Below are 26,717 nucleotides of genomic sequence, written 5' to 3'. Positions count from 1 at the left end.
ACGTGTGTGGTGCTGTCAGTAGCACTCGGATCAGATAAATAAAGGAGTTTTGTTATAAGGAAACAAAGGCGCTGCTTCTTGGTAGACCCTGGTTAGTTAGTGGTGTTGGGTTATTTAGTTTGCTTGGTTAGGTTAGTGGTGCCTTTATAACTGGCTTTGGCTTGATTTTAAAGTTTTAGTTTTAGATGATAGGTTGCTACTTTAAAGTAAAGCAAAACTGATTGTTGTCTGAGATGTAAATTGATGATTTATTCAAATCCTTAAACCAAAGCGAGAACAGGAGTGGTAATACTATAAGAAATCATACTAATGATAATCTCCCAAAAAATAAGAGACAGCACAGTATTTTAAGTGGTCTCAAACACTTAAATGCTCACTAGACCCAGTAGCTAAAAATCCTCTCACGCAGAGGGATGGCAACCGAATATTGCCAGGATCACACAGTGACATAGTGCAACTCTTTGACCGGGGGGCTTTAATGCAGATTAGTTCATATTGAGAAAATGTTTGCAAACTGGAATAAAACAGAAACCAGCAAGCTCCTCACTATCCGCACTGAAACTGAGACCATTCAGCAGCTTAATTTAAAAATATGCAATGTGCTAGTTTATAATCAAATCATAAAGTGTGGTTTCTCGAGAGAGAAATCGCAGATCATAAGCAAACTAAAAACGCTGCAGAAATATTCCACCAAGTGCACGATTACATTACATTACACCCTAATATCATGTGTCTTTATGGGATCTTTACGGGATGTTTGTAAATACACGCACAGGTTTCAGAAAATCAATGGCAGTGTGGATCAATGAACGAACCAAAATGAAATGATCCCGAGACACATTATGAATGTATTTTCCAGGATCTCTAAGTGAAAAGGGCTTAACTCTTTTTTCTTTTCAATATGGGTAGCGAGGATGGTTTTATGTGAGCATGCACCAGTCTCTGAACATACGCCCCGGCAGATGTTGCCTGTCCTGAAAATGTTCAGAGTTAATGTTCAGAGTGTCTCTCTCTCTCTCTCTCTCTCTCTCTCTCTCTCTCTCTCTCTCTCTCTCTCTCTCTCTCTCTCTCTCTCTCTCTCTCTCTCTCTCTCTCTCTCTCTCTCTCTCTCTCTCTCTCTCTCTCTCTCTCTCTCTCTCTCTCTCTCTCAAACAATGAACGACTGTGTCCCAATACAAGCAGCAATCAGGTTTAATGCAAGTCGGTTTTCTCCGTTTTCCATTAATTATTCTCTGTATGCATTATTCTGCTTTTGATGTCTCTCTATCTGTCTCTCTCATTGTGTTTATCTAAATATTGTATTGTGTCATAATGTTTCTGAAGGCTAATGTGTGTGTGTGTGTGTGTGTGTGTGTGTGTGTGTGTGTGTGTGTGTGTGTGTGTGTGTGTGTGTGTGTGTGTGTGTGTGCATGCGCGTGCGTGTATGTGTGTAAGCAGCATCAGAGATTGAAAGCGTGTGAGATGTCCTCTTTCTGTCTTTCTCCTGGTTTCTCCTTTACTTCTCGTGACCTCCTTCTCTCCAAATCTCTCTCTTTCTTTCTCTCTCTCTCCCTCTCTCCGTATCTGGTTCCCTCGTGAGTAGCAGCTCAGCGTCACTCTTTGCGTCAGTGTATAATTACGTCAGCCCTGCATCGCGTCACTGCTGAGGTGCAGATGAGCTAACGTTGCTTTTTTGTCTCCTCTCCCCACCATCTTTCTCTCTCCCTCTTATGCCAACTTTCTGTCTCTCTGCCTTTCTTTCCTGCAGTCTTCGGGCACCAGCGTGACGGTGGACATTGCGGTGATGGGCGAGGCCCACGGGCTGATCTCAGATCTGCTGGCCGACCCCTCCCTCCCCCCCAACACCTGCAGCACCCTGCGGGCTGTAAGCAACCTGCTCAGCACCCAACTCACCTTCCAACCGCTGCACCACCGGCCGCGTCTGAGCCCTCTGCTGGCCTTCAGCGATGGTCACGCCTGCTCCGACTCCGAAGAGGCGGCCGAGAGAGGAGAGAAGCTGGCCATCCCTAAGGTAAGGCCACACCCTCTCCGGTACCAGGATGATGGAAGGAGGGTTTTTTTCAGCTGTATAGATTCAGTCTTGGCTAAGTCACGGCTTAAAACTGTCCTGACCAATCCTACCTCAACGAACACCCACTTTTTCAGTGGCCTTTCAAAAATTCAATTTTAAGGGATTAAAAAAAATCTTCAGTAGTTTTAAATCAAAGCTACCAACTCTGAGAATGACCACAACATTACAATATTTGATTTGAACCACATAAGCATTGACAAAATGAGGAACTTGTTACGAGAGAGCCAGCTCGTCCCAAGAAGTGTTTTCATTGATGCAATAGTACAATATTGACTTGCAGACAAATATATAAATACTGAGATTGTAGAAAGACTCATTTTCATTATCTACTTTGGTTTTGGGGAGTAGCCGCTGCGATACTGAACCCTCCTGACATGATTTCTGTTGCCATGGCAACAGCAACTTCTCTAATTGGTGGATCTTTTCAGAATTGTAGGCAGTGTAGTTCTTTACCAACACAAAATTTGATCAACTTTATCCCACATTTTTTTCTGTTTGTGTTTTTTGTATTGCATCCTCCCATCGCTGCAGTTTTGTATATAAATGGCTTATGTTATGAACCAGTAAAGATACTAAGACAAATGAAAAGGACTCTATTGTGTTTAATGGTTTACTACTTTGGCCAGCGTTATCCATCTTTCATCACACACACGTTCCTCTCATTCACGCCAGCATGGCAGCTCACTAATGTAGCGGACAATGACGCACATTCTCACTAAAGTCTTTTAATGTTTAACCAGCACAGCAGTTAAATATGCATGCCGACACTTAAAGGGTAGGTGAGGCAAAAGTCAGTATCCGTACCAACACTATTCATACCAACACACAACCCTTTTCCCATACTGCGGTACTTGGCTAACAGCACTAAGAGATGTTTATTAAACCCATTCATTACGCACGGCCCACATGTAGGTCAAACAGCACAGGACAGCACTGATATCGAGTTCTGCTAGTCATATGGATGTCCGCTCCGGTCTGGGATTTTTTCACAGCATATATAATGTGATATTTTGGCAGTCGGATTGAAGAAAAACAGAGGGAGTCTGGTTCCGTTTTATCTGTCAGTTCCGCAGCTGTGTCAACAGCAAAAATATTGACGTGAAACGTAAGAAACGATTTTCAGTTCCAAAGACGGTGACACGATTTGTAGAGGGTCAAAACTACTGGCTTAGAAGAAGTTGTGACCTGTCTGTGTGTCCAAATTGGCAGCGGTTGGCGGTACCCTTGACAGGAAACAGGGCTTTTTTCACGTACAGTAAATCCCAAATCACTTTTCTTGTATATTTTAGCTGAAAGAAAGAAAAACACTTTCCCAAACAGTCTGAGGTGTTACATTCCAGCATACCTGCATATTGCGGCACAGGTGATTGGATTTCTATTTCTCTTGAGTGCTCATACAGCTGGTAAACAACAGACATTATTGTAGGTAAAAAAAATCGCACAACCCACTTCAGAAAGTGCTATTAAGATTAAAGGAGGATTTTGCATGTATTTTCTTATATTAGGACGTAGAGCTGAGTGCATATCTTTTTCCCAGAAGTTTAAAATGTTAATCTATTTGAGACCTAATAGAAGGAAATGATGCTGAAGTGATGGATCATTGCTCTCTCTAGAATATTCCCTGGACGTTTCGTTTTATATAACAGTTTATACAAGTGCTGGCCGATATGACTGTAAACAAAATCTAATGTTGTCAAAATCCAATTTTTCACGATACTATCTGATAGATCATAGAAATATTTGAACCACTGTACATATACACCAATTTATACCAATGCTTTATTCAGATTTGCTGAGAAATGCTCTATGGAAGGGGTTTTCAACCTTTTTGTGTGTGCAGACCACTATTTGTAATCAAGAATTTTCACGGACCACCTCATACTCATAATAAAATATGTCTACACAAAGTCCGGAATTTATCTGCACCTCTAAATAGGCTTACTAGCACTAAAACTATAGTGGCCCGTTGCATAAAACTTTAAGACTAGTCTTAAGTTAGTCATGATTTTTTTTCTTCAAGACTGATTTTAAGCATGTCACATAGAAAGGTAGATTAGTCTAATTTAAATCCAAATAATAAGACTGATTAGTCCTAACTAACTGCTAGTTAGTCAGAATCATTCTTAAGACGCAGTCTTAACATCACGGCTATGTTTATGCAACTCGCCAGAGGTCATCATATCAGTACAACAGATTCTTAAAACATATTCTTAAAAAAATATATTTTTCTTAAAAAAAAATATTATTTTATAAATTTTTTTGCCTTTACACGGACCACCTGCAGTACCCTCACGGACCACTAGTGGTCCGCGGACCACAATTTGGGAATGGCCGCTCTATGGTATGCATTATTTTTCGATAAATGCACCCCTGACCCGTCAAATGTCTTAAAATAACCAGTAATCGTGGTGTAAGTGGAATAATTGACTCCAGTTCTTTTGAATTATTGGAAAATGATGCACACCCGCAATGTAACCTTGGGTGTGCATTATTTTCAAATAATTCAATGGCCCTTTGTCAATTACTCTTTATGTAACCGAGTAGATAAAGAAACGTTTAACGTAAAAACTGAAATGGCATAAGATATAATCAATGCATGTTTGGTACTCATTGTCATGGATAACAAGATGTTACAGGCAATAACAATATAATATTATTTGTAAAAGTGTCTCATAAAGCTGAAAATAATGATTTTCTAAATTAGTCAATGTCTCTCTATTCTGTTACTGTTACGGTACATTCACACGGGAGAAAGCGATAACACTTGGCGGAAGGCTTGTCTGAAGCGTGGCCAACAGCTAATCACAGTGGGTGCAACACATGCTCTGGTCTTGCAGAAAGTTATTGGTTGACTCGCACTATTAGTATAAGGCAATATGATTGGCTTACACATGCATTGACGCTTGAAAATTTTCAACTTCTGTCGTGAGCAACAGCAGTGACGCGACGTTGACTGATCCACAATTCAGTTCGGCAATGCATGATGTCACAAATTAAAAGTAAATGAGAAGTGTTAATGCTTTCGTCCAGTGTAAATGTACCGTAAAACTCTGTTCCCAAGGTAGAGTAACAGTGTTGACAGTCATGCATGTATGCGTGTATGTGTGTGTGTGTGCGTGCGTGCGTGCGTGTGTTTGTGTGTGTGTGTGTGTGTGTGTGTGCGCGCGTGCGCGTGCGTGTGTGTGTGTGTGTGTGTGTGTGAGAGAGAGAGAGAGAGAGTTTATCTGTGTATGACTTACAGCTCTGTTACATGGCTGTCGAAAAGCCCGCCTCTCCCCTCATTCGATAGGACAATGGTAAGACGCAAATGACGTTGGGTGCTTTTTTGCTTGTGTGCTCCTTCAAAAACGCATGCTGCTGCAGGCGGCAAAAAACATAGATATGTATAAAGGCTAGATGTCTTATGGCGGAGTCTCTAACGTCATCACCTGGCGGCCATCTTACCTCAGACACTCGTAGCATTGAGTTTAAAGGTGCAGGTACTTTTAAATGACCATAACTTGCTCAATTTTCTACCGATTTTCAAACGGTTTGGTTTTTTACAAACGTTATTAATGTGGCTATAATTCTGGATGCTTTAACATGTTTCATGAATTTTTTTATTTATTTTTAGTATAAGTATGCAGTGTCATAGGTACATCTTTGACTTTTACTGTATAACAAACCAAACCGTTTGAAAATCGGTAAAAAATTAAGCAAGTTATGGTCATTTAAAAGTACCTACATCATTCGAACTCAATGCTACGAGTGAGCGAGCGCCCTGTGGTAAGATGGCCGCAAAAATGCGGACGTTCCACTCAATTGGCCAGTAGCACGGGCGAGACATCTAGCCTTTATATATATCTACAGTATGGCAAAAAATGCTCACTGCCATAAAGAAATCATTTATACTGCCAGCAACTGCCATGAACATGTGTGGTTAGGAATCTCTTGTTTACACTTTTAAAGGGGATATTTCTCAAGACTTTTTAAGATGTCAAATAAGTCTTTGCTGTCCCAGGAGTACGTATGTGAAGTTTTAGCTCATAATACCATATGGATAATTTATTATATCATGTTAAAATCGACCACTTTGTACTGTAGGTGTGAGCAAAAATGTGTGTTTTGGGTGTCCTATTAAATGCAAATGAGCTTTTCTCTGCACTAAATGGCAGTGCCGTAGTTGGATAGTACAGATTAAGGGGCTTTATTATCCCCTTCTGACATCACAGGGGAGCCAAATTTCAATGACCTATTATTTCACATGCTTGCAGAGATGTGCAGAGGGCACAATTATAGCACTTAAACGTCAGAAAAAGTCAGATTTTCATGATATGTCCCCTTTAAACCATTATTCATGTTTACGCAATATCATTAATCACATTTGTAGAGATTCAACATAGGTTTGAGTTGAACTTCCTTAGTAGCTACTGAAGCATAAAGTCAAATTATTTGTCGATTGTAGAAGTTTTTATGTACAAAAAAATGTGTACAGATATTTTTGACAGGAGTAATTCAACATATCTTCCATTCTCTGGTATTTTTACAAGTAATGATTAACCATGGATAGTTTTCATGCTGTGACCTGTAGTTGGGGGTGTAAGTCGAGTTCCCAACAGGAGGCTAATTTGGACAAAAATGCCTGCGTAAATTGCGGCTGGAAAATTTGACTCGCGCACCCTGATTTTAATGTTTATTTGGTTGGCTCTGGCTTTCAGTTGTCCATAGAGAATTTGAAATGTGTAACATGTCATTATAATGGAAGACTGTGAGGCTCTTTATGTAACACCGATGGCCTTTTTCTATGATGCTCTGAATTGGTCCTGATTAGATGAATGTAAACACTGTTAATGCTGTCTCAATAAATCTCACGAAATCTGTCAGGAACACATCCGGGTCGTATTTCACTCACAGCAAAACCCAGTTCACAAGTTTGCATTAACTTGTAATTTAAATATGGAATAAGTCATATTTGGTGTATTGGGCTCGGAATATTAGCCCAAAAACATAGTAGGCTACTCCCTCCTACTTAACTGGGTGCAGGAGGGATGCTGCAGAAGTGAGGGACGGCCATATATAGAGGCCTCTTTGATTGGTGAAATCACATGACCATGCTCCTCCGAACTGATAATAAACTTCATTTAAAATGTGTTTACCATACTGTATGTTCTTGCCAGGTTTGTAAGATACATGAACATACCAGGCTGTCCCACCAGGAACAGAAAACAGTTCTATCCCACAATACTGAACCCTGATCGGACCAGACGCGGCATACAGCCGTCTCAATGTTAAATCTCACACACACTGACGGTCAGAGAAAGAGAGACAGAGACATCGAAAGCTCTCCACAGCAGGAGAACAGACACATGTCCCGAGCACCTTTCCCAACATGAAGTCCTGTTATACTCACTCAGACGTGTTCCTCCCAACTCGACAACCGTTCTGGCTGAATTAATATCACACGCCCGTATCAGAGATGTTTTCTATGTTTGCGACTGTAGCTTGATGAAAGAGAAATTTGTGTGAGCTAAAAATAGAAGCGATCTTTGGCTTCTGACCCCAGCACTCACCCCATCTGTCTCCTGTAATGGAAAGGTGGGGGCGACTGTTTACCAGAATGCCCGGGGCATGTACTGATGATGGTGAGGGCGGTAAAAAGTTTGGGTTGGGGGGCATGCAGACATGCCCTCTGATTCGCTACATGGGTAAAAAGCATCTGAAATATTCATGTAGCCGTCAGGACAGTTTCTTCCCCTGCCTGACTTTTAGGGTAATGCAGTTTTTAAACTTTTCATGCACCGTTGTGCATTTTTTTTAAAGACTTTAAATATGCAAACATGGAGAGCTTGGCGGAAATGTGTAATTATTGTCCATTGTTATGTTCCTCTTATGGTGAGGAAGGATGTTGTATGTAAAAAGATTTATTATATTTGAGTACACAAACTGCATACTGTCAGTGTCATCTCACTTTGTTGAACCAATTACCTGAGCCACAACACTCACAAACCTCATTTTGCATTTACCCATGCCAAATTACGATTGCAGCATTTGATGTAAGCAGAGAGAGCAAGGATTTCTCCAGGGCCCATCCATCTGTTCTGTTCCCAGTTGTCTGTGGATTCGAGCTTTAGTCATCTGTCACCTTCAGATGTTTCTCTTGATACACTTTCACCACATTTTCCAAGACTTACATCATTTAAAGTCTATCACCCACTTTGTGTAACGACTGCAATGCCAAAAGCATCAATTTAGTACTCTGGTTGTCTTTGTATTACACTTTAGTTTTGATTCTGTCTGGGTCAATGTTTTGATTACTATTTGACTTCACAGTCAACACAACTTTCGTCTAAAAACTGATGTTTGTTCTCTTTAAATACCAGCGTTTGAGACGGAGTTTGCCTCCAGCGCTTTTGAGGCGGATTTCTTCCACATGGACCACCACCACCTCAGCCACAGGCCTGCCCACCCTTGAACCCGCGCCGGTCAGGCGAGACCGCAGTGCCAGTATCAAAGCGCCTCACGATGGCCCTTCCAGCAGGTCACAGTCTTTTATTCTTATTAAGATAAACTCACTCACAACAAATCATATATATATATAACCAGCACCACATTGTCATGTCAGTGGTTCTCAAACTTTTTCGGCGTGTGGTCCCCCTTGTGTACGTTGCATCCCTTCTTGGGACCCTCAAAGAAAATTATGACATAAAACATTACAAAAATTAAAATGGACTTCTCACAAGACTTTTTTAAGATTTGGTGTCTCCAGAGTACGTATGTAAAGTTTTAGCTCATAATACCATATAAATAATTTATTATAACATGTTAAAATTGCCACTATGTAGGTGTGAGCAAAAATTTGCCGTTTTGGATATGTCCTTTAAAATGCAAATGAGCTTATCTCTGCGCTAAATTGCAGTGTCGTGGTTGTATAGTGCAGATTAATGGGTGGTGTTATCCCCTTCTGACATCACAAGGGTTTTTTCACGTGCTTGCAGTGATTGGTTTACCAAAACTAAGTTAACTGGGTTGGTCTTTTTCACATTTTATAGGTTGATAGAAACAATGGGCACCCAATTATAACAAATAAATATGGAATAAAATTAAGATTTTCATGATATGTCCCCTTTAAAATTTTAATTAAACAAAACATTAAATTATACAGTGTAGTTTTGTTGGTTAGTAGCCTTGAATTTCTGAGGTTTCATTACACAGAATTGATGATAAATTAATGTATATTATACAATTTCATTAAACTGGGGCCCCCGTCACCATCCTAGGGCCCCTCGTTTAAAAATCACTTATCTAAGTCATCTAGTCTCCATATACTGGTTAATGTTAACAAATTGTCACATTTTGCCTTAGTTTGTTACTGTTGAAGACAATGTGGCACTAAATGTCATTGCATGAGGTTAGAAGTAAAAGTGGTTTTATTGGATGCATTAAATCCACTGATGGAGGTCATGTCGTTAACCTGTTAACCTCTTTAAACATTTAAACAATCATCTTATATTAATTATTATCTTCACTAAATCAATTATTAACACATCTAATACAGATACTTTAACACATTTACATAGTCTACAAATGTTTTCTGTATCCACTGAATGTGACTTACGATGTATCATTCTGAAAGTGTTTTGTCTGCTAGCACAGCTGTTTCACGTTGAGCGTTTGAACTTTCTAGGGCCTTCTGCTGTGTCTTACTCACGCTTTGCAATGTTTGATTCAAATTTTATGATGTCCATCTTTGGGCATTCTCCACCTCTATATCTCTTATTTCAGCTTGGGTTCAATGGCCCGACTAAAGTTCAGCACATTAATACTGATGTCCAGATTGCCGTCTGCTCTGTGTAGACAGAGACTTTAAAAAGGTTTTCTGGAGACACTAGAACCACGGCTGTGTTTAGGGCCTGTCGAAATAAAAGCCCGAGTGAAAAATGGATGCTTGTGCATTGAAGGAGTTGCTTGCATTTACATGTTCAAGCGTTTTTTTTTAAATGGCAGGTCTAAATGGTAAAGTTTTCCCACAGCAGGAGACCCTTCTGATGCATTCTTTATACTGTAGTTGGCATGAAAGTCTAAACATACAATCAAACCAAAAATACGGCACTTGAACTTTTTTAGCTATGGAAAGTTTATTGTGAACATTGTTCCTCCTGGGGTTAGATTAGCGATGGGATGTGGCGTGTTATGGTGAAGTTATACTGTAATGTTTCTCAATAATGAAGATCAAAATATCTTGTTTAGTGGATTACAGTATTTCTTTATGTATACGGTATGTTTACTGTTTCCTGTGATTTTTCTTTTTTGTAAAGCTCCTTTGAACCAATGCAACATTGTAATAAAACACTACATAAATAAATTTGAATTGAATCTTGTTTGCAGTTTGCTGAACAGTGATTCAGGGAACAACTCTGTAATGCTCAACATGTCCAAGAGCAGATCCATGTCTGCGTCATACACTGCCTCCAACCACATCTATAGCAAGAACCGAAGAGGTAAAGACCTGTGTGTGTGTCGAGTGTGAGTATGTATATTTTCTTTCACAGACACTTTAATTTTTACGTTTCGTCTTTAGCAGGTTTCCCTTCTTCCAACATCTCGCCTCTGGCATCACCCTGCCATTCTCCTCCAGTCCAGGGCACTCCAGTGAACAGTCCCACAACAAAGACTCCTTCAGTTGAGCTACCTGACACAGAGCTTCCACAGGGAGACGGACCGTTGACGCGGAGCCCACATGAGGCCTTAACCCACAGTCAGAGCGCTCCCGGCTCCGGTAGCACACACTGGAGTCAGACTCCACTCTGTAGCAGGTCAGAGCTTTTCATCATTTACATACAAGAAAAAGTCAATGTGAGAATTTTATTCTGACACTTCGTTTTGGGCTCATGTCTAATATGGGTCCATGTTCCCATACGGTAATACTAATACTTTACAATAAGATTGTTTAATTTAGTTAATGTATAAGCTAACATAAACTAATAATGAACAATACATATACAATAACAGCATTTACTAATGTTTTTCTTTTTTTTAAAGCACAATGAACTAACATGAAAAAGTCCTGTTGTTAACAAATATGAATTAATACTGAAAAAACTGTATTCATTGTTAGCTCCTTGTTAGTTAGTTACTAGTATTAATGTTAATAAATATAAAAGCAATGCCCATATAATTTTGTGCGCTGATTTTGAGAATGAATTGTGGTCAGATGTGTAAAACAGCCCTACTTTCCAATTGGTAGCTGAAAGCATTAGTAACACTTTAAAGTTAGGTTGTATTTGTTAACAATTAATGTACAGTATTAGCTAACATAAACGAACAATGAACAATACTTCTACAGCATTTATTAATCTTCGTTCATATTCATTTCTGCATTTAATAAAACACTTATAAAATCAAGCTTTGAAACTGTTAACATTAATTCATGTGCCATGAACCTATATTAATAATTGTATTGACATATAATATATATACATTACTGTGCAACAGTCTTAGGCCACCATGCCAGAATTACATTAGTTGTTTTTGCAATGTTATAGTGATCATATATAATTGTTTCTCAGTTTCTTCAATAAAATACAACCAGAAATACAGGAAATGTGTATATAGTAGACTCTACAAAATTTGTTGTGTTAAATAGCACTAAAAGCTCATAATCATAGGGGAACCATTTTTAGTGCTATATAGAACATAAAGCACCTATGAAGAACCATCCGGGGGTGATATAGCACCAGATATGGTTCTATATAGCACAATAGGGTTCTACAGGTGCTAAACAGGTACTACATAGGTGCTATACAGTATAGCACAAAAAATGGTTCCTCTATAATTACGAGTAAGTGAACCACTTTTATTGCTATTTAGCATGGTTTGGTATTACAGTGTATTAAAAACTGTATAAAAATGTAAACTAATGTGTCAAGTATTTAAGGTAAACTCCCCTTCCACTTGAGCAATAGCAGGAAACTGCGGGATGTCTTAAACCTAAATAAAATTAAATCCTATTTTCTAATTTTAAATTTAAATTAAATTTTAAAGTCTTTTAGTCTTTTTACTTAATTCTGCTAAAAAATGCTTAAGATGTGTTTAGTGCCAAGAGAGGTTAATTTTTAATTTAGGTTTTTAATTTTTTGCACATATTTCCTGTATTTTCTGTTTCTTAATAAAATAGATTGAAAAATAAATATGGATGGACATTAAAACTTCTAAAACAACAAGTCTGGTGGTGGTGGAAGAGTTTCGTTGCAAAACGAGATATTTAACATTTTTGTCAAAACATGTATATTATTATGTTATCATGTTATTATTTTGTTTTATGGTGTTACTTAACTTTGCTGTACTTTATCAAGTTATGAAGGTTTAAATCAAAACAAACCACCTGCAGTTGAATTGATATTAATTGGGAGCCACAACCAATAAACAAGATTTCTGAAAAATAAAAAAACGGAGTTATCTTGTTTTGCAACAAAAAACTCTTCATATGTAAAATAACTAAATAAACTTATTGTAAAGTTTTACCAAAGCATTGTGAAATTGAAATATTTATTGTACTGTAGTACAGTAGTTGCACCTACAGAATACCAGTACTGTATAATAAAATTCATAATGTATCATTTTAGTGTTACACATTTCCAATTTGCATAACAATTTTGTGTCACTCTTTAATAATTATTTTTATAAAAAAATATATAATTTGTTTTAAATTCATTGCTTGTGAAATGTGAAACAGCTGTCTCAAATACCATGTTTAACTACAGCTGGTTTAGCAATAAAATTATGTGCCAAACCTTTCATTAAATTGCCCAAAAAAGTTGTGCTTTTTGCCACTAAAAAGTCCCTTTTACATTAATTTAAAGGGTGTGACGCAGAGAAACTCTCTCACATTTTGTGACTGACGAATACAGAAATTTGCAGAGCTGCAAATCAGTCATTTTAATAGTAGAAAATGAGTTAATATTCATTTTGATCACAATTCCTCCTAAAGCTAAAACTGCAGGGTTGCTGTCTGATGTGAACAACGCTTAATGATGTTCTACAAGAGCGACTGCTGGTTCAGCCCATTACATCTGGTTACTAAACAACCACTGATTCATTAGCTGTGAAAAATTACCAGCATTGTGTTTAAATATTAACCGAACAATGTGAACGCTCGCATCTCTGTTACACTCGCTGGCTCCTCTTTTTTGGCTGTCTCTCGGTTTCACTCACCGATGTCCTGACAGTGAGAAAAAGTCATCGGTCTCTTGGCCTGTAATGAATGCTGGTCACAGAAAGACAGTTTGATTGGGTTCTGTCTGGACCTGCTAAACTAAACAACAGTGACAGTGTTCAGTCCAGAGCTCATGCAGCGGATATCATCACGGGTTTAGTCACCCGAAGAGGACACCGCTCAATTACGATGCAAAATATTAAAATATGCATTAAATGAAATGTCTAAGCAGCCGTTTCCTTAAACAGATTATAATAATAAATGTTTTTACATGTGATCGATGGATGTGAAATGTCTGGATGTTGTTTTGTGCAGCTGTGGTAGACCGTACAGTAAGCTGAGACATAGTGATGGATCAATAGATGGTGGAGAAAGACCCCAACAGTCAGGTGAAGCTTCTCTCCTCTCTCTCTCTCTCTCTCTCTCTCTCTCTTGCAATTAGCATTTAGATGCATTTCAGTTATTGAACATTTTGCTGTTGTGATCTGACATGTTACTGCTGGATTAAATTTATGAATTAATGTGAAAAGTTATACGTTCACCCATCGGTCTGATGATGAGCTGTTAAATATTAAATATAATTAAAAACCTTTCAGATGAAGCAGTGATAATATTATCAGACTATGACATCACCTATGAGACCAACCACAGTGACACCAGCAACTTTGCACAGAATGATGAAGACGAGGAAGGTCGCAGGAAACTCTTCAATGCCCCGTCCACGCTTATACCACCAGAGGTAAACAATTTTTTTTTTTATTATATTTAGGCAGTGTGACTAAAAGTAAAAGGTGAAAGACAATCAACTGCATTTGGCAGATGTTTTATCCACTTCACAGTTCAATTGGATAAACAATGGGTCTCTTTCACTAAGCCTGCCTATGTACAAATTTGTTCGTAAAATGTGCGTATGGACATTATAACTTACATATCATGATTCAACAAAAACTTTCGTACTAAAATTTATTTTAAATGTATGCAAAAACGTAAGAACAACTTAGACCACACGTACGCAATAATCATGAACAAGGAAAAAAATATATAATATATATATAACACGGATATATATTATAGGGTTCTTATGTATGTATGTTTTTTTAAAAGTAGTTTTTGTTGAATCATGATTTGTAAGTTAAAACGTCCGTACGCACATTTTACGAACAAATTTGTACGTACACATGCTTAGTGAATGAGACCCATTGAGTCTATGCATTAGCTTGAAATGTGATTGCATGATTTGAAATAATTATTGCTGCAGGATAAACCCATTCTGGCTCCGGACCCCCTTGTGATGGAGGGACTCGAACCCCTCATGAACCAAATCAACAACTGGAACTTCCCCATCTTCAGTCTGGTGGAGAAAACCGATGGCAAATGTGGCTGCATTCTAAGCCAGGTGAGACACTGACATCTAGTGGTGCTCATAAGCAAAGACACCACATTCATGTAGACCTACAGTACTGTACTGAAATATTTGTAAGGTACTGTATATGTGGTACTAACCAATCTGATAATGTCTGCATAAAGACTAGAGGCCAAAGATCTTAAATAACATGGGTTTTTTGAGATTTAGAATTTTTTTGTGTTTATTATTTTATTTCTTAAACAATGGCAAATTGATGACAATAAACATTTTAAACATTGCTTTCTTTGAAGTACACACAATGCTTAATGAACCATTCAGATTGTGCTGGTCTAACCTGAACCATCGAGATTTGTAGAGTCTATGCCAGAATGCCACTGTTATTAAAGCAAAAACATACCAAATACTACACTTATTTATATTGAAAAATGGCTACAGGAAATTATGAAAACAAGCACTTTTATTAGCAGTATAAGACTTTTTACCGATCTGTATAAAAGCATATAATAAACACATCTATTTACATTAGCATATACTCCCTTGTAGTCAAAATATTTATCAAATCTAAAACCATTTCCTCTGTTACAGGTGTCCTACCGACTGTTTGTTGATACAGGACTGTTCGAAACATTCAAGATTCCAGTGAGAGAGTTCATGAATTATTTCCACGCTTTGGAGAATGGATACAGGGACATCCCATGTGAGAAAAATATTAAATATTAGTTCATCTACACATGTAATGCTGAGAAAGACTTACTACAGTTAGATGTACTGTATGTGTGTATAGATAACATTCAACAATAAATGTTTTGTATCTCCCTCTAGTGGAAGTATACAACATCAATTCTTCTCTTTCTGTGTAGATCATAACAGGATTCACGCAACAGACGTCCTCCACGCAGTTTGGTATCTCTCTACCCAGCCTGTGCCTGGTTTACCCACCCTGACCCGCATCCAGGGATCATGCAGTGATTCGGGTGAGATTTACACTAAAGTGAATCAAAATCTTGAATTCTTTAAAATGTATGTACAGTATGTATGATAAAAAACCTTCTTGTGTGTCTTTAGACTGTGACAGCGGCCTCGCTCATGGCCACACAAACTACCTGATGTCCAAGACGTATCCTGTAGAGGAGGTGGGCTACGGCTGTTTGTCTGGACTCATCCCTGCCCTTGAACTCATGGCTCTATATGTAGCTGCGGCCATGCATGATTACGACCACCCTGGGCGGACCAATGCCTTCCTGGTGGCCACCAGCGCTCCACAGGTAGCAGACGTCACAATGTATTAAGCATTATTAGATTAAGAAATGTGTATGGTACTTGACACAGGTTCGAAATATGTGGTTTAATCACATTAAGATCAAGCACTTAAGCAAGTCACTTCGTAAGGTAAAGTAAATGAGACATTGCATGAAAGTCTTAGTTATTAGATGCATTAGATGTAATATTGCACGTAACTTGTGCATCACTGGATGCAATGTGATGTTGAATTACAGTATGCTTTTGATTATGATCACAACGTTCCTGGGTCTTGTAATAAATCTACAAGTAAAATTGAAATATTTTGTGTGTCTTTAAAGGCTGTGCTTTATAACGATCGCTCAGTGTTGGAGAACCATCACGCCGCCTCCGCCTGGAATCTCTTCATGTCACGGCCCGAGTACAATTTCTTGGTCAGCCTGGATCACATGGATTTCAAGCGTTTTCGCTTTCTGGTCATCGAGGCCATTCTCGCTACCGATCTGAAGAAGCACTTTGACTTCCTGGCTGAATTTAATGCCAAGGTAAGCACGTCTGATGATAGCTCAGTCTAAGGATAAGAACGCATTGTGAAAATGTTGAATGTGCGTTTTATTGTTTTGCCAGGTAGGAGATGACGGTTGCTCAGGTATCGATTGGACTAATGAGAACGACCGACTCCTGGTGTGTCAGATGTGCATTAAGCTAGCGGACATAAACGGACCCTTGAAAAGCAAAGAACTTCATCTGCGGTGGACGGAGGGCATTGTGAACGAGTTTTACGAGCAGGTCCGTACAAAGAAGAGCATCTGCTCTGTCATTGTATGTTTGAAGTGATGCTTTTCAAGCACATCCTCGTCTGAAACAGACAGGGGGCTTTTGCGGTGATTAAGTAAGTGAAGTGCCTGGCAACAGCGTTGAGAATTTGTAGTAATAGTGTCTATTATAGAGGTGATCCAACGGATAAGTAACCTCACACCAACTCTGTATCATTCACATTGAGTGGTTGAAGAGGATGGCATGGATACGCTGTTGCCTGGCAACCAGCTGCATCCTCCCCAAGCGCCGCCATTGGTGACACGCTAACAGCTGTAATGAGATCAGGACGGTGGCAGTCAAAACATTACCCGACTAAAAGAAGGAAAAGTTTACTGTCACTCAGACACACTGTGCAGAGAAAGTTTTTCTGGATACAAGCGTGAAATACAGTAAACTGTAAACATTTCTGGTTTTGTTGTGACTGAATGGTAATGGGGTTGCATGCTGTTCTGAATTATTTTTAAGCTTCACAATATGCCAGGTTAGTTCTCTCTCAGTAATATTTGACATGTATTTACACTATGTAAGAAAATTTTATGTAGAAAAAATATTGGGTTTTTAGTAAGTCACAATTGGAGATTATTTGGTGTTACGTATATACTATATCCGCATCACCAAAATTCAAATAGTCAATTTATCAGCCATTGAAAATGATATAGCAGTGCTCGCTGTAACCGTACACATTCGATCGATTGGCTTGTTTGGATGCCAGCGATGAGGCATAAAGCACCTCGTCTATTATTGTGAGGAACACGGAGTGAAGATGACCCAGTTGTGTCAGGACCTCGTCACCGAGCTACAAAGCATCATCTGACCACCCCTGGCCATATTCAGAGCATTTCAAAAGAGAACAGGAATTATCTGCTTCAAAGGAGCTGTTTTTTTCCCTTCCCGTTTCGTTTCGTGAATGATTCATTTCTCCAGAGTAGCACCTGACAGAACACGGCACACATACAATACTGCCCTCTGACGTCATCGCCTGCGCGGTTGCTATGGCAACATGAGACCTTGCCCGTTGTTATCCGGTTCTCATTGTTAATTTCCAGCTACCGTGAAGCATAAGTTTCCAGCGCACTATAAGGTCCGCCATCCAATTACTGATCACAACGGATTGTAATACCGTAATCTGATGTGTATAAAACCAGAACCGGTGCGGCTGGTTATTTTTCCCCCATCGTCCGCAGGAAGGTTGACCTAGTTTTACAGCGCTAGAATGTCTGTAAAGTGTGTTCCTCTCCTGAACTGGAAAAATCCAATCAAGTGTGTGACTCTGTGTCCTGAGCATTGAGTTGGCTCTTCAGCGAGATGAGTAAATACTACAGAAATATCATCGGGTTAGTTAAGTAGGGATGAGTATATAATAACCATTTAGCAGAGATACATAATTATAAAGTCTGGATTTGTCTGCAGGATTTTGCAGATCTGATCAGTGCTATCTGAAGCATTTTTTGTTTTTATTTCTTTTTGGATGAATTTTATAGATGTCATGCGATGCAGCTAGACTGAAACGTAGTAGATTAGACTCCCAAACATCCCATCATGATTCTGCTGATGTCACCTGCCATCATCTCTTTATCTATCTATGTGTGGACATGACGTTGTCAATGCATTAAGATACACTGAGCATTTTTTCATGTCTGACACTTTTTCTGATTGTTTACACAATTTATTTATTATAACTGAATAATGCTCATAAACAAGTCTTTTAAAATGATGAACACTTGCATATGATTTTTCTGAGAATATCCCATATATATATATATATATATATATATATATATATATATATATATATACATTTATAATTTGGAAATACACATTTCTTATTATAATACAATAGTTTAAATATTACATACTTTGATATTTCATATTAACTTATATATTTTTTTTAATCTTTTTAAACATTTTCTTGAATTTACAAAGCGATGTTCACATTTTTATCCTCGTCACAATTATTCCATACGTTTACCCCTTTGGCAGATATACTTCTACTTTTTATATTAGTTTTTGCCCTTATTTTATTAAACATACATAATCCTCGTTATTTATACTGACTTTCTCTTATTGTGAACAGCCTCTGGATACAATTTGGAAGTAAATTATTATATACCTTGTACATTACCTGTGCAGTATAAAAATATCCACCTAATCAATAAATTCTAAAGCCTGTAATTTAATGATATATTAATGAAATATAATGATTTGTCATTCAAAATATGTGTTGTTCTATTTAATATTGCAATTGATTTTGACATTTTCCTTTAACATTACTAATATGTGATTTCCAACATAATTTATTATCTATTATAACACCTAAAAATGTATTTTCATATGCTCTTTTAATTTCCTCTTTATTAATCCTAATTTTAGCTTCATTACAATATCTACTGTATTCATAAGCTGTTCCAGATTTTTCACTGAACAATATAGATTTGTTTTATCAGAAAACAAAACCATTTTTAATAATTTAGACACTTTACAAATATAATTTATATAGTATACAGTACAAACAATTCGGGACCTAACACAGAGCCTTGTGGAACACCACAAGTGACTTTCATTAGATCTGATATAACATAGTTTTTTTTCTACATATTGATATCTATCATCAATGTAACTTTTAAACCAGGATAAAGCTATTCCTCTCATTCAATATCTTTCAATTTTTTGCATTAATAAGCCATCCTCAATAGTGTCAAAAGCCTTTTTTAAATTTAAGAACACCCCCACTGTATATTCATTATTCTCCATTAAAGTACATTACAATCTCATGGGGTCGAGGGAGTGTAATGTAGTATTTATATCAGTAAAAATACTTTATTAGTGCTTTATATTTTATAGTGTTTTCTGTTGATTCTGGACTTTTAGGGTGATGAAGAGTCCAGCCTGGGTCTTCCCATCAGTCCCTTTATGGATCGCTCAGCACCCCAGCTGGCCAAACTTCAGGAGTCCTTCATCACACACATTGTAGGTCCCCTGTGCAGCTCTTACGACTCTGCTGCCCTCATGCCCGGGCACTGGGTCGACCCCATTCCCAAAGAGGGTGAGGATGCTGAAGAAGAGACTGATGAAGAGGATGAGGACACACCGGAGGAAGATTCCTCCACCAGCTCCGAACTGTCCGGTGAGTTCAGATTTATTCCTACTGTTGTTAAAGAACAGCTACAATACTTTTTAAGGTAAATAAATTGTTTTATGTTTACTGTGTTAATCACAGAGAAACCAGCACCCAAGAAACGACGAAAAGTTTTCTGCCAGATCACCCACCACCTGCTTGAGAACCATGAAATGTGGAAGAAGGTTATTGCTGAAGAGTCTCAATGCCAAACAGAAGAGGAGGGATCCACATGCCTCAGTAACACCCCTGAGCCAATCGATGAAGAAGAGGAGGAGCCAGGGAGCAAGGAGGAGCCAATAAATGACCAGGAGGTGGAACATGAGGAGGAGCCGGAAGAGGAGGAAAGTCCTTTACCTGAAGAGACACATGAAAATGAAGGACAGGTGGAAGAAGCAGATGCTGAGTTTGTAAAGGGAGTGAATTCAGACTCAGCAACTGTACAACATCTAATGGGAAAACAGGAGGAAACAAATGAAGAAACACAGACGAAGAACCAGAATGAATGACTCGCCATTTTAAGAACAGAACATTGTCTTAAAACTTTTATTGGCGAGCAAAACTCCTAAGAAATGGTTGCCAGCACATCACTTAGACACAACACTGTAGATGCTTGGGGAACATGTGCCTAAAGGAAACAGGGTGGGGTGGTTTGGGACTCAACAGATGAAGAGTTTTTAATAAAAGTGGAAGGATATACAGTGCGCCTCCAACAAAGTAGACATTGAAGAAGTTGCCAGGACTTTCTCTGGTGTTTTAGAGGTTTCCTATATTTTTATCAACAATGCATCGGTCAGTCATGGTTTCTACAAGTTCCTCTTTGCGATACTCTCAGCTGCACCTTAATAAAGAACCAACACCCCCCAAACTATGACAGGGGTCCCAATGACCTGCGACCACACAAGTTTTGCAGGCTTGACCGTCCTCCTCATTCTGAGGAACGTAGCATTGACTTGGAGAACAAGAAATGATCCATCATGATTCTCGTTTGCTCACGTGATAGTCTCCTAGAGGGCATTTCACACATCCGCAATGAACGTGAAGAAACGTTCGGAAACAGCATGCATTTTTGAAGACAAACCACATTCATAACACTACATTCCTTTCTATTGTCCTGCCATTCCCCTTCTTTACTTTTTAAGAGGCTCATTGTGCAACTCTTCAAGGTCACGTGCCACAACGTCCATGCTGCAAATGTCTTTGTACTTTTTCTGAAGGCATCAAATCAAAAACCCATCATTCTCTCCCCTCACCTGAACATTTTGTTTCTCCAATTGCATTCCATTCATCCACGGACTGAGATTTTCTGTTTCTCAGGATCAGACTGTTCAACTGATAACTTTAAAAGGAGGTCATTGGTTTTTACCGACTTTCTTGCAACTTTATAATCTTTTGAATCTTGGTTTGTGACAAAAAGAAAAAGGGAATCTTTGATTCTTTTTTAACTTGTAATTTCGAAAAAACATCAAAGGCCTTTTTTAACATAATAGTCCAATCATTGTTTTACAAATCAAAGTGATTTGCTATCTATATATATAACTATACACACACATCACTGTTACTTTAGTTTAATTTAAGTGTATTGCCTGACCATTTTTATGTAGTGAAGAGGCATGCAATAGTACATTATTTCATCCTTCTTGACATGTACCCATAACATCCGTTATAATGTACCTAACAAATGTTTTTGTACTATCTCTCTCTCCCCCCCTCTCTCACTCTCGCTCTCCAAGCCTCTGTTCCTACATTTACATTTAAGCTTCTTAGTAAACTGCTTCGGCAAATTTCGATGATCAAAGGCACGGGCTGGAGCGCCTGGCCTGTAGGCTTTCAGAGAGCCTCCAGCATCCAAATTCCCTGCAGTCGCATGTTCTCGGTCTGAACAAGGCAGTAGCAATGCTTCAGTAGAACTGCCGCAGTCGTGCAGATGGGGTGCAAGCTCCTCACGCCCTCAGCCCAAACGGATGAGGCGCGAACGCCGTCCCTCTCACATGGCGAACCCGAACGCCATGTGCCGCACATGAGATACGGGCACCAGTCGACACGGCTGTCCGCTCTCGCCTTTGATGTGTTGAAAGAGGCTGTTTGCTTGTGATGGTAGTTTAGTCAGAGGCTGGCGAGATGAAATACTTCTGCAGGCTTAATCACCTCGTAATCAGCCCGAGTCCGATGCCTTGGGTCTCCGTATCATCACTTTGAAGGAGAGCCAATTAAAAATGCCTAGGTAGGAGGTGACCGGTCATGTCAGCATTCATCTTTAAAAAATGTCCCCTCCAATCGCGATCCAGTCTAAGCCTTAATATTTTCAGGCATGGTGGTGCAATGTAGTTCAGCTAATTATTTAAGCAATACTGACCCTATCTGTAGATTGGTAGCGTTTTCAATGCACTTTCTCTATTTTGTTGCTGTGTAATCTCACACAGCTGAACTGTGTGTGCCAAATATAACTTTAAAACCATTCTTGAACTTCCCCCAAATGTGTAACACCGTTGTTTAGTGCGAGCCAACGAGTAACTGATCTCAGTGGTGGGAAGAGAATGCAAGAGCCAAGCTATTGTGTATGTGGTTGTGTGGAAATGCGGTATGAATGTGTTTTACCAGTATTTTACCTCTATTGCTACTACATGGCCACATTTGCAAAAGACATCAGGCCATAGATTTGTAACCCTATAGCCAGAATATAATATGCTATTTCAGAAACATTATTAACTGTTTTATAGACCACACGTCACATGAAGGAGGTTTATTAAAGTCATGCTCTTCAAAATGTAATCGAACCTGATTATTTTCTAAGTACACATTACTGAAAATACGGGGGGCGATCCATGGTATTTTAAAGAGGAAAAAAAATTGTCTTTTGCAGTCTTTTGCTGGATAATGTCATTTATGACTCTGTTTCTTATTCGCCATTCTATCTGGTTGTTAAGTCTGACGTCAGGCGCCGCTTCCGGGTCCAACCTCTCACAGAGAAAATAACAAAAAAATCACAGCTATAATACACTTGTATCATAATGAAAAACTATCAAAAAAACACCCGATTCTAATTTTTATCCCCATAACAAAATCCGAGATGACCAGACATGGATTTATGGACGTGGAGGGTTTTTATGATTCATAAATTTATTGCTGTCTTTGATTCTGGGAGCCTGAGACCGCCGTTTTACACGCGAGTTTATAATATTTTCGCTTAAATGTGTGCTATGAATAAATAGTGCTCATAAATGGCTGTTTAAATGTGATGGCTTGGAGCTGGAAACTTATTCCTTACATCATGACTTAACAACCGGATATAGACTCCCCAGCCCGATCTTGAATTAGCCCTTGTTGGTTAATTCATATACATTCATAGAAATACAGTGAATCATACAGAAACATAGTGAGTAGCAATTTTAAAATACGATTATCATAAAAAAATAATAATGAAATCCCACCCTTACATCACTGAGGCGAAAGCAAATTGAACAGAAATGTACAAACGTAGTCGTGCAAATAAAGTCAAATTACCTCGTAAACTAGGGGAGAGTGGGGCACAACCTAACACTTTTTGGTTTTGCCTCAATCATTCAAAAAGTATTTGAGTTTGATTAATTATATTTTTAAACAAGCAACACACACATCTCTGCTACAAATGAACATTTGAAGTTTGTTTCTATTACTTACCATTCTTGGATAATTACGCAAAACATGACAGAAGTGCAAACGTTACAACTTACCCCATAGGGTGGGTTAATTGTAACAGGCTAAACAGGTTAGTTGTAACACTTGCTAAAAATTAAGTTTGCAGGCAAATATTTCAATACTATTTTGTCTATATACTGTCACGACAGGGTTGTAAGGACAGGACGCAAACGCAAGGTTCAAAATAAATAACATTTAATAATAAAAACACGAAGGCAGACTTGGTGAATGCAGGAACACAGGAACATTAACACAGGAAACAGACAGGTTATCAATGACAATAATCCGGTCACAGGTGTGAAACAGACAGCAGTATAAATACACAACACTTAACAAGGAACAGGTGTGATGAGGAATCAGTCCGTGAATTGTCCAGGTGACGTAATCGGAGACACAAACAAAACATGACACGGACTAGCCGTGACATATACTTGAAGTGGATATTGTTTATATATCTGTCTATAATAGACAGCTATCCACATTGTATTCATTCACCTTTTCTAACAATAGTTCAAATATAAATGGATAAAAATGTCAAATTCTGGGATAATGAGCATCAATGTCAGATTTTAGCCATTTATTTCATTATGATTTCAATCTTTGACGTAATCTTATTCAATCAATATTAAAGTTATGAACAAAAATAAAATTGACACACAATTTTTGATAAGACAGGCAAATTTATTTTGTTGGCAGCCAGCAATCATTTGTGTGTAGTCTATTTAAAACAACAGCAAGAATTATGCTAACGTTAGCGGTTTTCATATAGTAAGTGAGAGGGGTTAGTTGTAACACAGCGTTACAATTAACCCCGCTGGGTCAGAATATTTTCAATCCCACCAAAAAAGTTGCTAAGAGCTGCAGACATATTTCAAGACGATGCTATGTTTTAGTCAACAAGACACTGATTAATAGATATTAATATCTATTACAAAGCATTGGATTTGGTATCTTACACACCCAACTTAGAAAAAAAAACATATGATGAAAAAATGTACTTACATGCCACCAAAACACTCATTCATCAATAACTCTCTGGAAAACCATTATAAATTTCCAATAATTTGCGGGAGATCGTCTTTTGGCAGCATGAAAAAAATACCGGAAAAACAAAATGCTCAACCTTGTGCAACAATGTAATCAGTCCGTGTTACAACTAACCCCGCGTTAGTTTTTGCCCCGCGCACCCCTACATATAATTGAGATTGCATTGGACTCCCCGTCCTATGAGTCATATACAAATGTTTCTATTATCCATATAATCAAATCCTACTCTATACACTCTAAAAAAACAAACGGTGCTATATAGCACCAAAACTGTTGCTTTGGATCGTAACCATAGAAGAACCATTTTTAGTGCCATATAGCACCGGTGAAGCACCTGTGTAGCACCTGTGTAGAACCATATAGGGGCCATATAGCACCACTATAGCACCACATATGGTTCTACAAAGCAGTATATGGTTCTACACAGGTGCTTCACCTGTGGTATATGGCACTAAAAATGGTTCTTCTATGATTACGAGCAAAGAACCACTTTTGGTGCTATATAGCACCGTTTGTTTTTAGAGTGGGAAAAACCTAATTTCACTATATGATCTAAAGCAGTGGTTCTCAATTCCAGTCCTCGGGCCCCCCTCCCAGAACATTTTAGATGTCTCCATAAATAAAACACCTGATTCAGTTAATATTGTGTTAATTAAGGAGCCTAATGAGTGAAATCAGTTGTTTCATATAAGGAGATATCTAAAACATTAAGGGTGGGGGGAGCCGAGGACTGGAATTGAGAACCACTGAGCTAAAGTACTTCGGGAAACAGTCTCTGAGATTACTTTTCAACTTTAGCACAACTTATGTTACTATTTAGTGATAACTATGAAGCAGTTGAGACATTCGATTACTTGTAGGGTGAAAGGTCACTGATGAGTGTAGTGTTATTGAGTTTTACTCATCACCTTCACACTTCTGTATTCAATTACTCAGAGAGACCTTCACTGTAGAATTAGCCCATGATTCTTTCTTTAATAAATTGATTAAGGCACAGGAATATTGATTTTCTGCTTTGTGTGATTATTGGATGTGTATGTGATTGTGTGTACTGTATGTTGTCATGGCAGCAGTTTCTCTATCCTCCACTGTGACTCTCATTGGTCGCTCCATACGTGCACTCTGATATTTTTCTGATCCCGTTACGATAACGTCTCAAATCAGTATGAGTGACACAAGCCTCACATTTAAATAACATTATATACTTCACACTTCACTAATTCTGTCTGTTTCTTATATATCTCATACCTAAATACATTACAGTGCGTACAGTTCATCTGAGAAACCTGAAGGGTTTTCTAGAAATGCATTATGGTGAAGTGTAAAGTACATTGTGATGTGCCCGATTCATTCATCCAAGGTTTTCATTTACTTTCACACTATAGTCTGTTTGACTTGCACGTCAGTTTCAAGGGGATGTGGGCACAAGGTTTCACCTCATCTAAGATTTGTATTATATATATTTCCTTTGTATTTTCTGTTCTTTTGTCTTCAGCTGTAGGCGTTTGATAGCTGTGTTCATCGGGGCACTCGTTTCATTCACCTTGGGAACCAAACAAGCTTTACTCCTCTCTGATAAAGAGATACCGGACTTGTACTTTTTTATATAGTTGGCACTTCACTGACGAAATAATTATTTTTCTTCTCACTTGTATCTTGCACTTAACACATGTAGCAATACATATAGAACGGGGAACTGTGTCAATCACCAGTATTCGTAAAGTGAAATATTCAGTTAAATGCTGATTGTTGTTCCATTTTGTACAAAAAAACAAACAAAACAATATTGTGTACAGTTTAAACATGAAACGAGACAGAAACAATGCCAAAAAAAAAAGGGACGGAAAAGATGAAAATGACAACTGAAGTCTTTTAGATAAACATTATTTATTTTTACTGTTTTGTAATTTAGACACTATACTGTAGCTCCTCTATTGCCAGGCTTACTGGAAGTGCCTCTTGGTATAATGTAACATACAGAAAATATATATATTGAGATTATTAGAATCTGTCACAAGATGAACATTGTGGATGTTGTAATGTGAATACAGTTTAATAATACGAGTGAATTACTGTGGTATTGAATGTGTCTGGCTTCCTTATTTATTTCTTTTTTTACCAAATCTGATCAGAACGTTTTTTTTAACTTGACAAAGGTTTGTTGAAGGTCGAAAAAGGTCAGATTCCTTTT

General features: G+C 38.2%; 1 protein-coding gene across 2 annotated transcripts in view; it reads left to right on the top strand.

The window, feature by feature from the left end:
- pde3a (phosphodiesterase 3A, cGMP-inhibited) overlaps nt 1-26,606 on the top strand; it is a 76,871-nt gene extending 50,265 nt beyond the window's left edge. The window contains exons 3-16 of one of the 2 annotated variants that reach the window (XM_065273353.2): nt 1,748-2,011; nt 8,431-8,588; nt 10,436-10,548; nt 10,632-10,863; nt 13,578-13,651; nt 13,859-14,001; nt 14,521-14,658; nt 15,214-15,325; nt 15,489-15,602; nt 15,694-15,893; nt 16,209-16,412; nt 16,495-16,656; nt 19,555-19,810; nt 19,904-26,606. In XM_065273353.2, the coding sequence (XP_065129425.1) occupies nt 1,748-2,011; nt 8,431-8,588; nt 10,436-10,548; nt 10,632-10,863; nt 13,578-13,651; nt 13,859-14,001; nt 14,521-14,658; nt 15,214-15,325; nt 15,489-15,602; nt 15,694-15,893; nt 16,209-16,412; nt 16,495-16,656; nt 19,555-19,810; nt 19,904-20,310 (2,577 nt within the window). In that variant the 3' untranslated portion in view covers nt 20,311-26,606. Of the gene's footprint in view, nt 1-1,747; nt 2,012-8,430; nt 8,589-10,435; nt 10,549-10,628; nt 10,864-13,577; nt 13,652-13,858; nt 14,002-14,520; nt 14,659-15,213; nt 15,326-15,488; nt 15,603-15,693; nt 15,894-16,208; nt 16,413-16,494; nt 16,657-19,554; nt 19,811-19,903 lie in introns of both variants that reach the window. The other variant, XM_065273352.2, reaches the window with a different exon arrangement.
- Nucleotides 26,607-26,717: the final 111 nt, after the last annotated feature.

This window comes from Paramisgurnus dabryanus, chromosome 1 (genome assembly GCF_030506205.2).
Source record: "Paramisgurnus dabryanus chromosome 1, PD_genome_1.1, whole genome shotgun sequence".
Taxonomy (NCBI): Eukaryota; Metazoa; Chordata; class Actinopteri; order Cypriniformes; family Cobitidae; genus Paramisgurnus; species Paramisgurnus dabryanus.
This window is presented reverse-complemented; position numbering and strand designations above follow the sequence as displayed.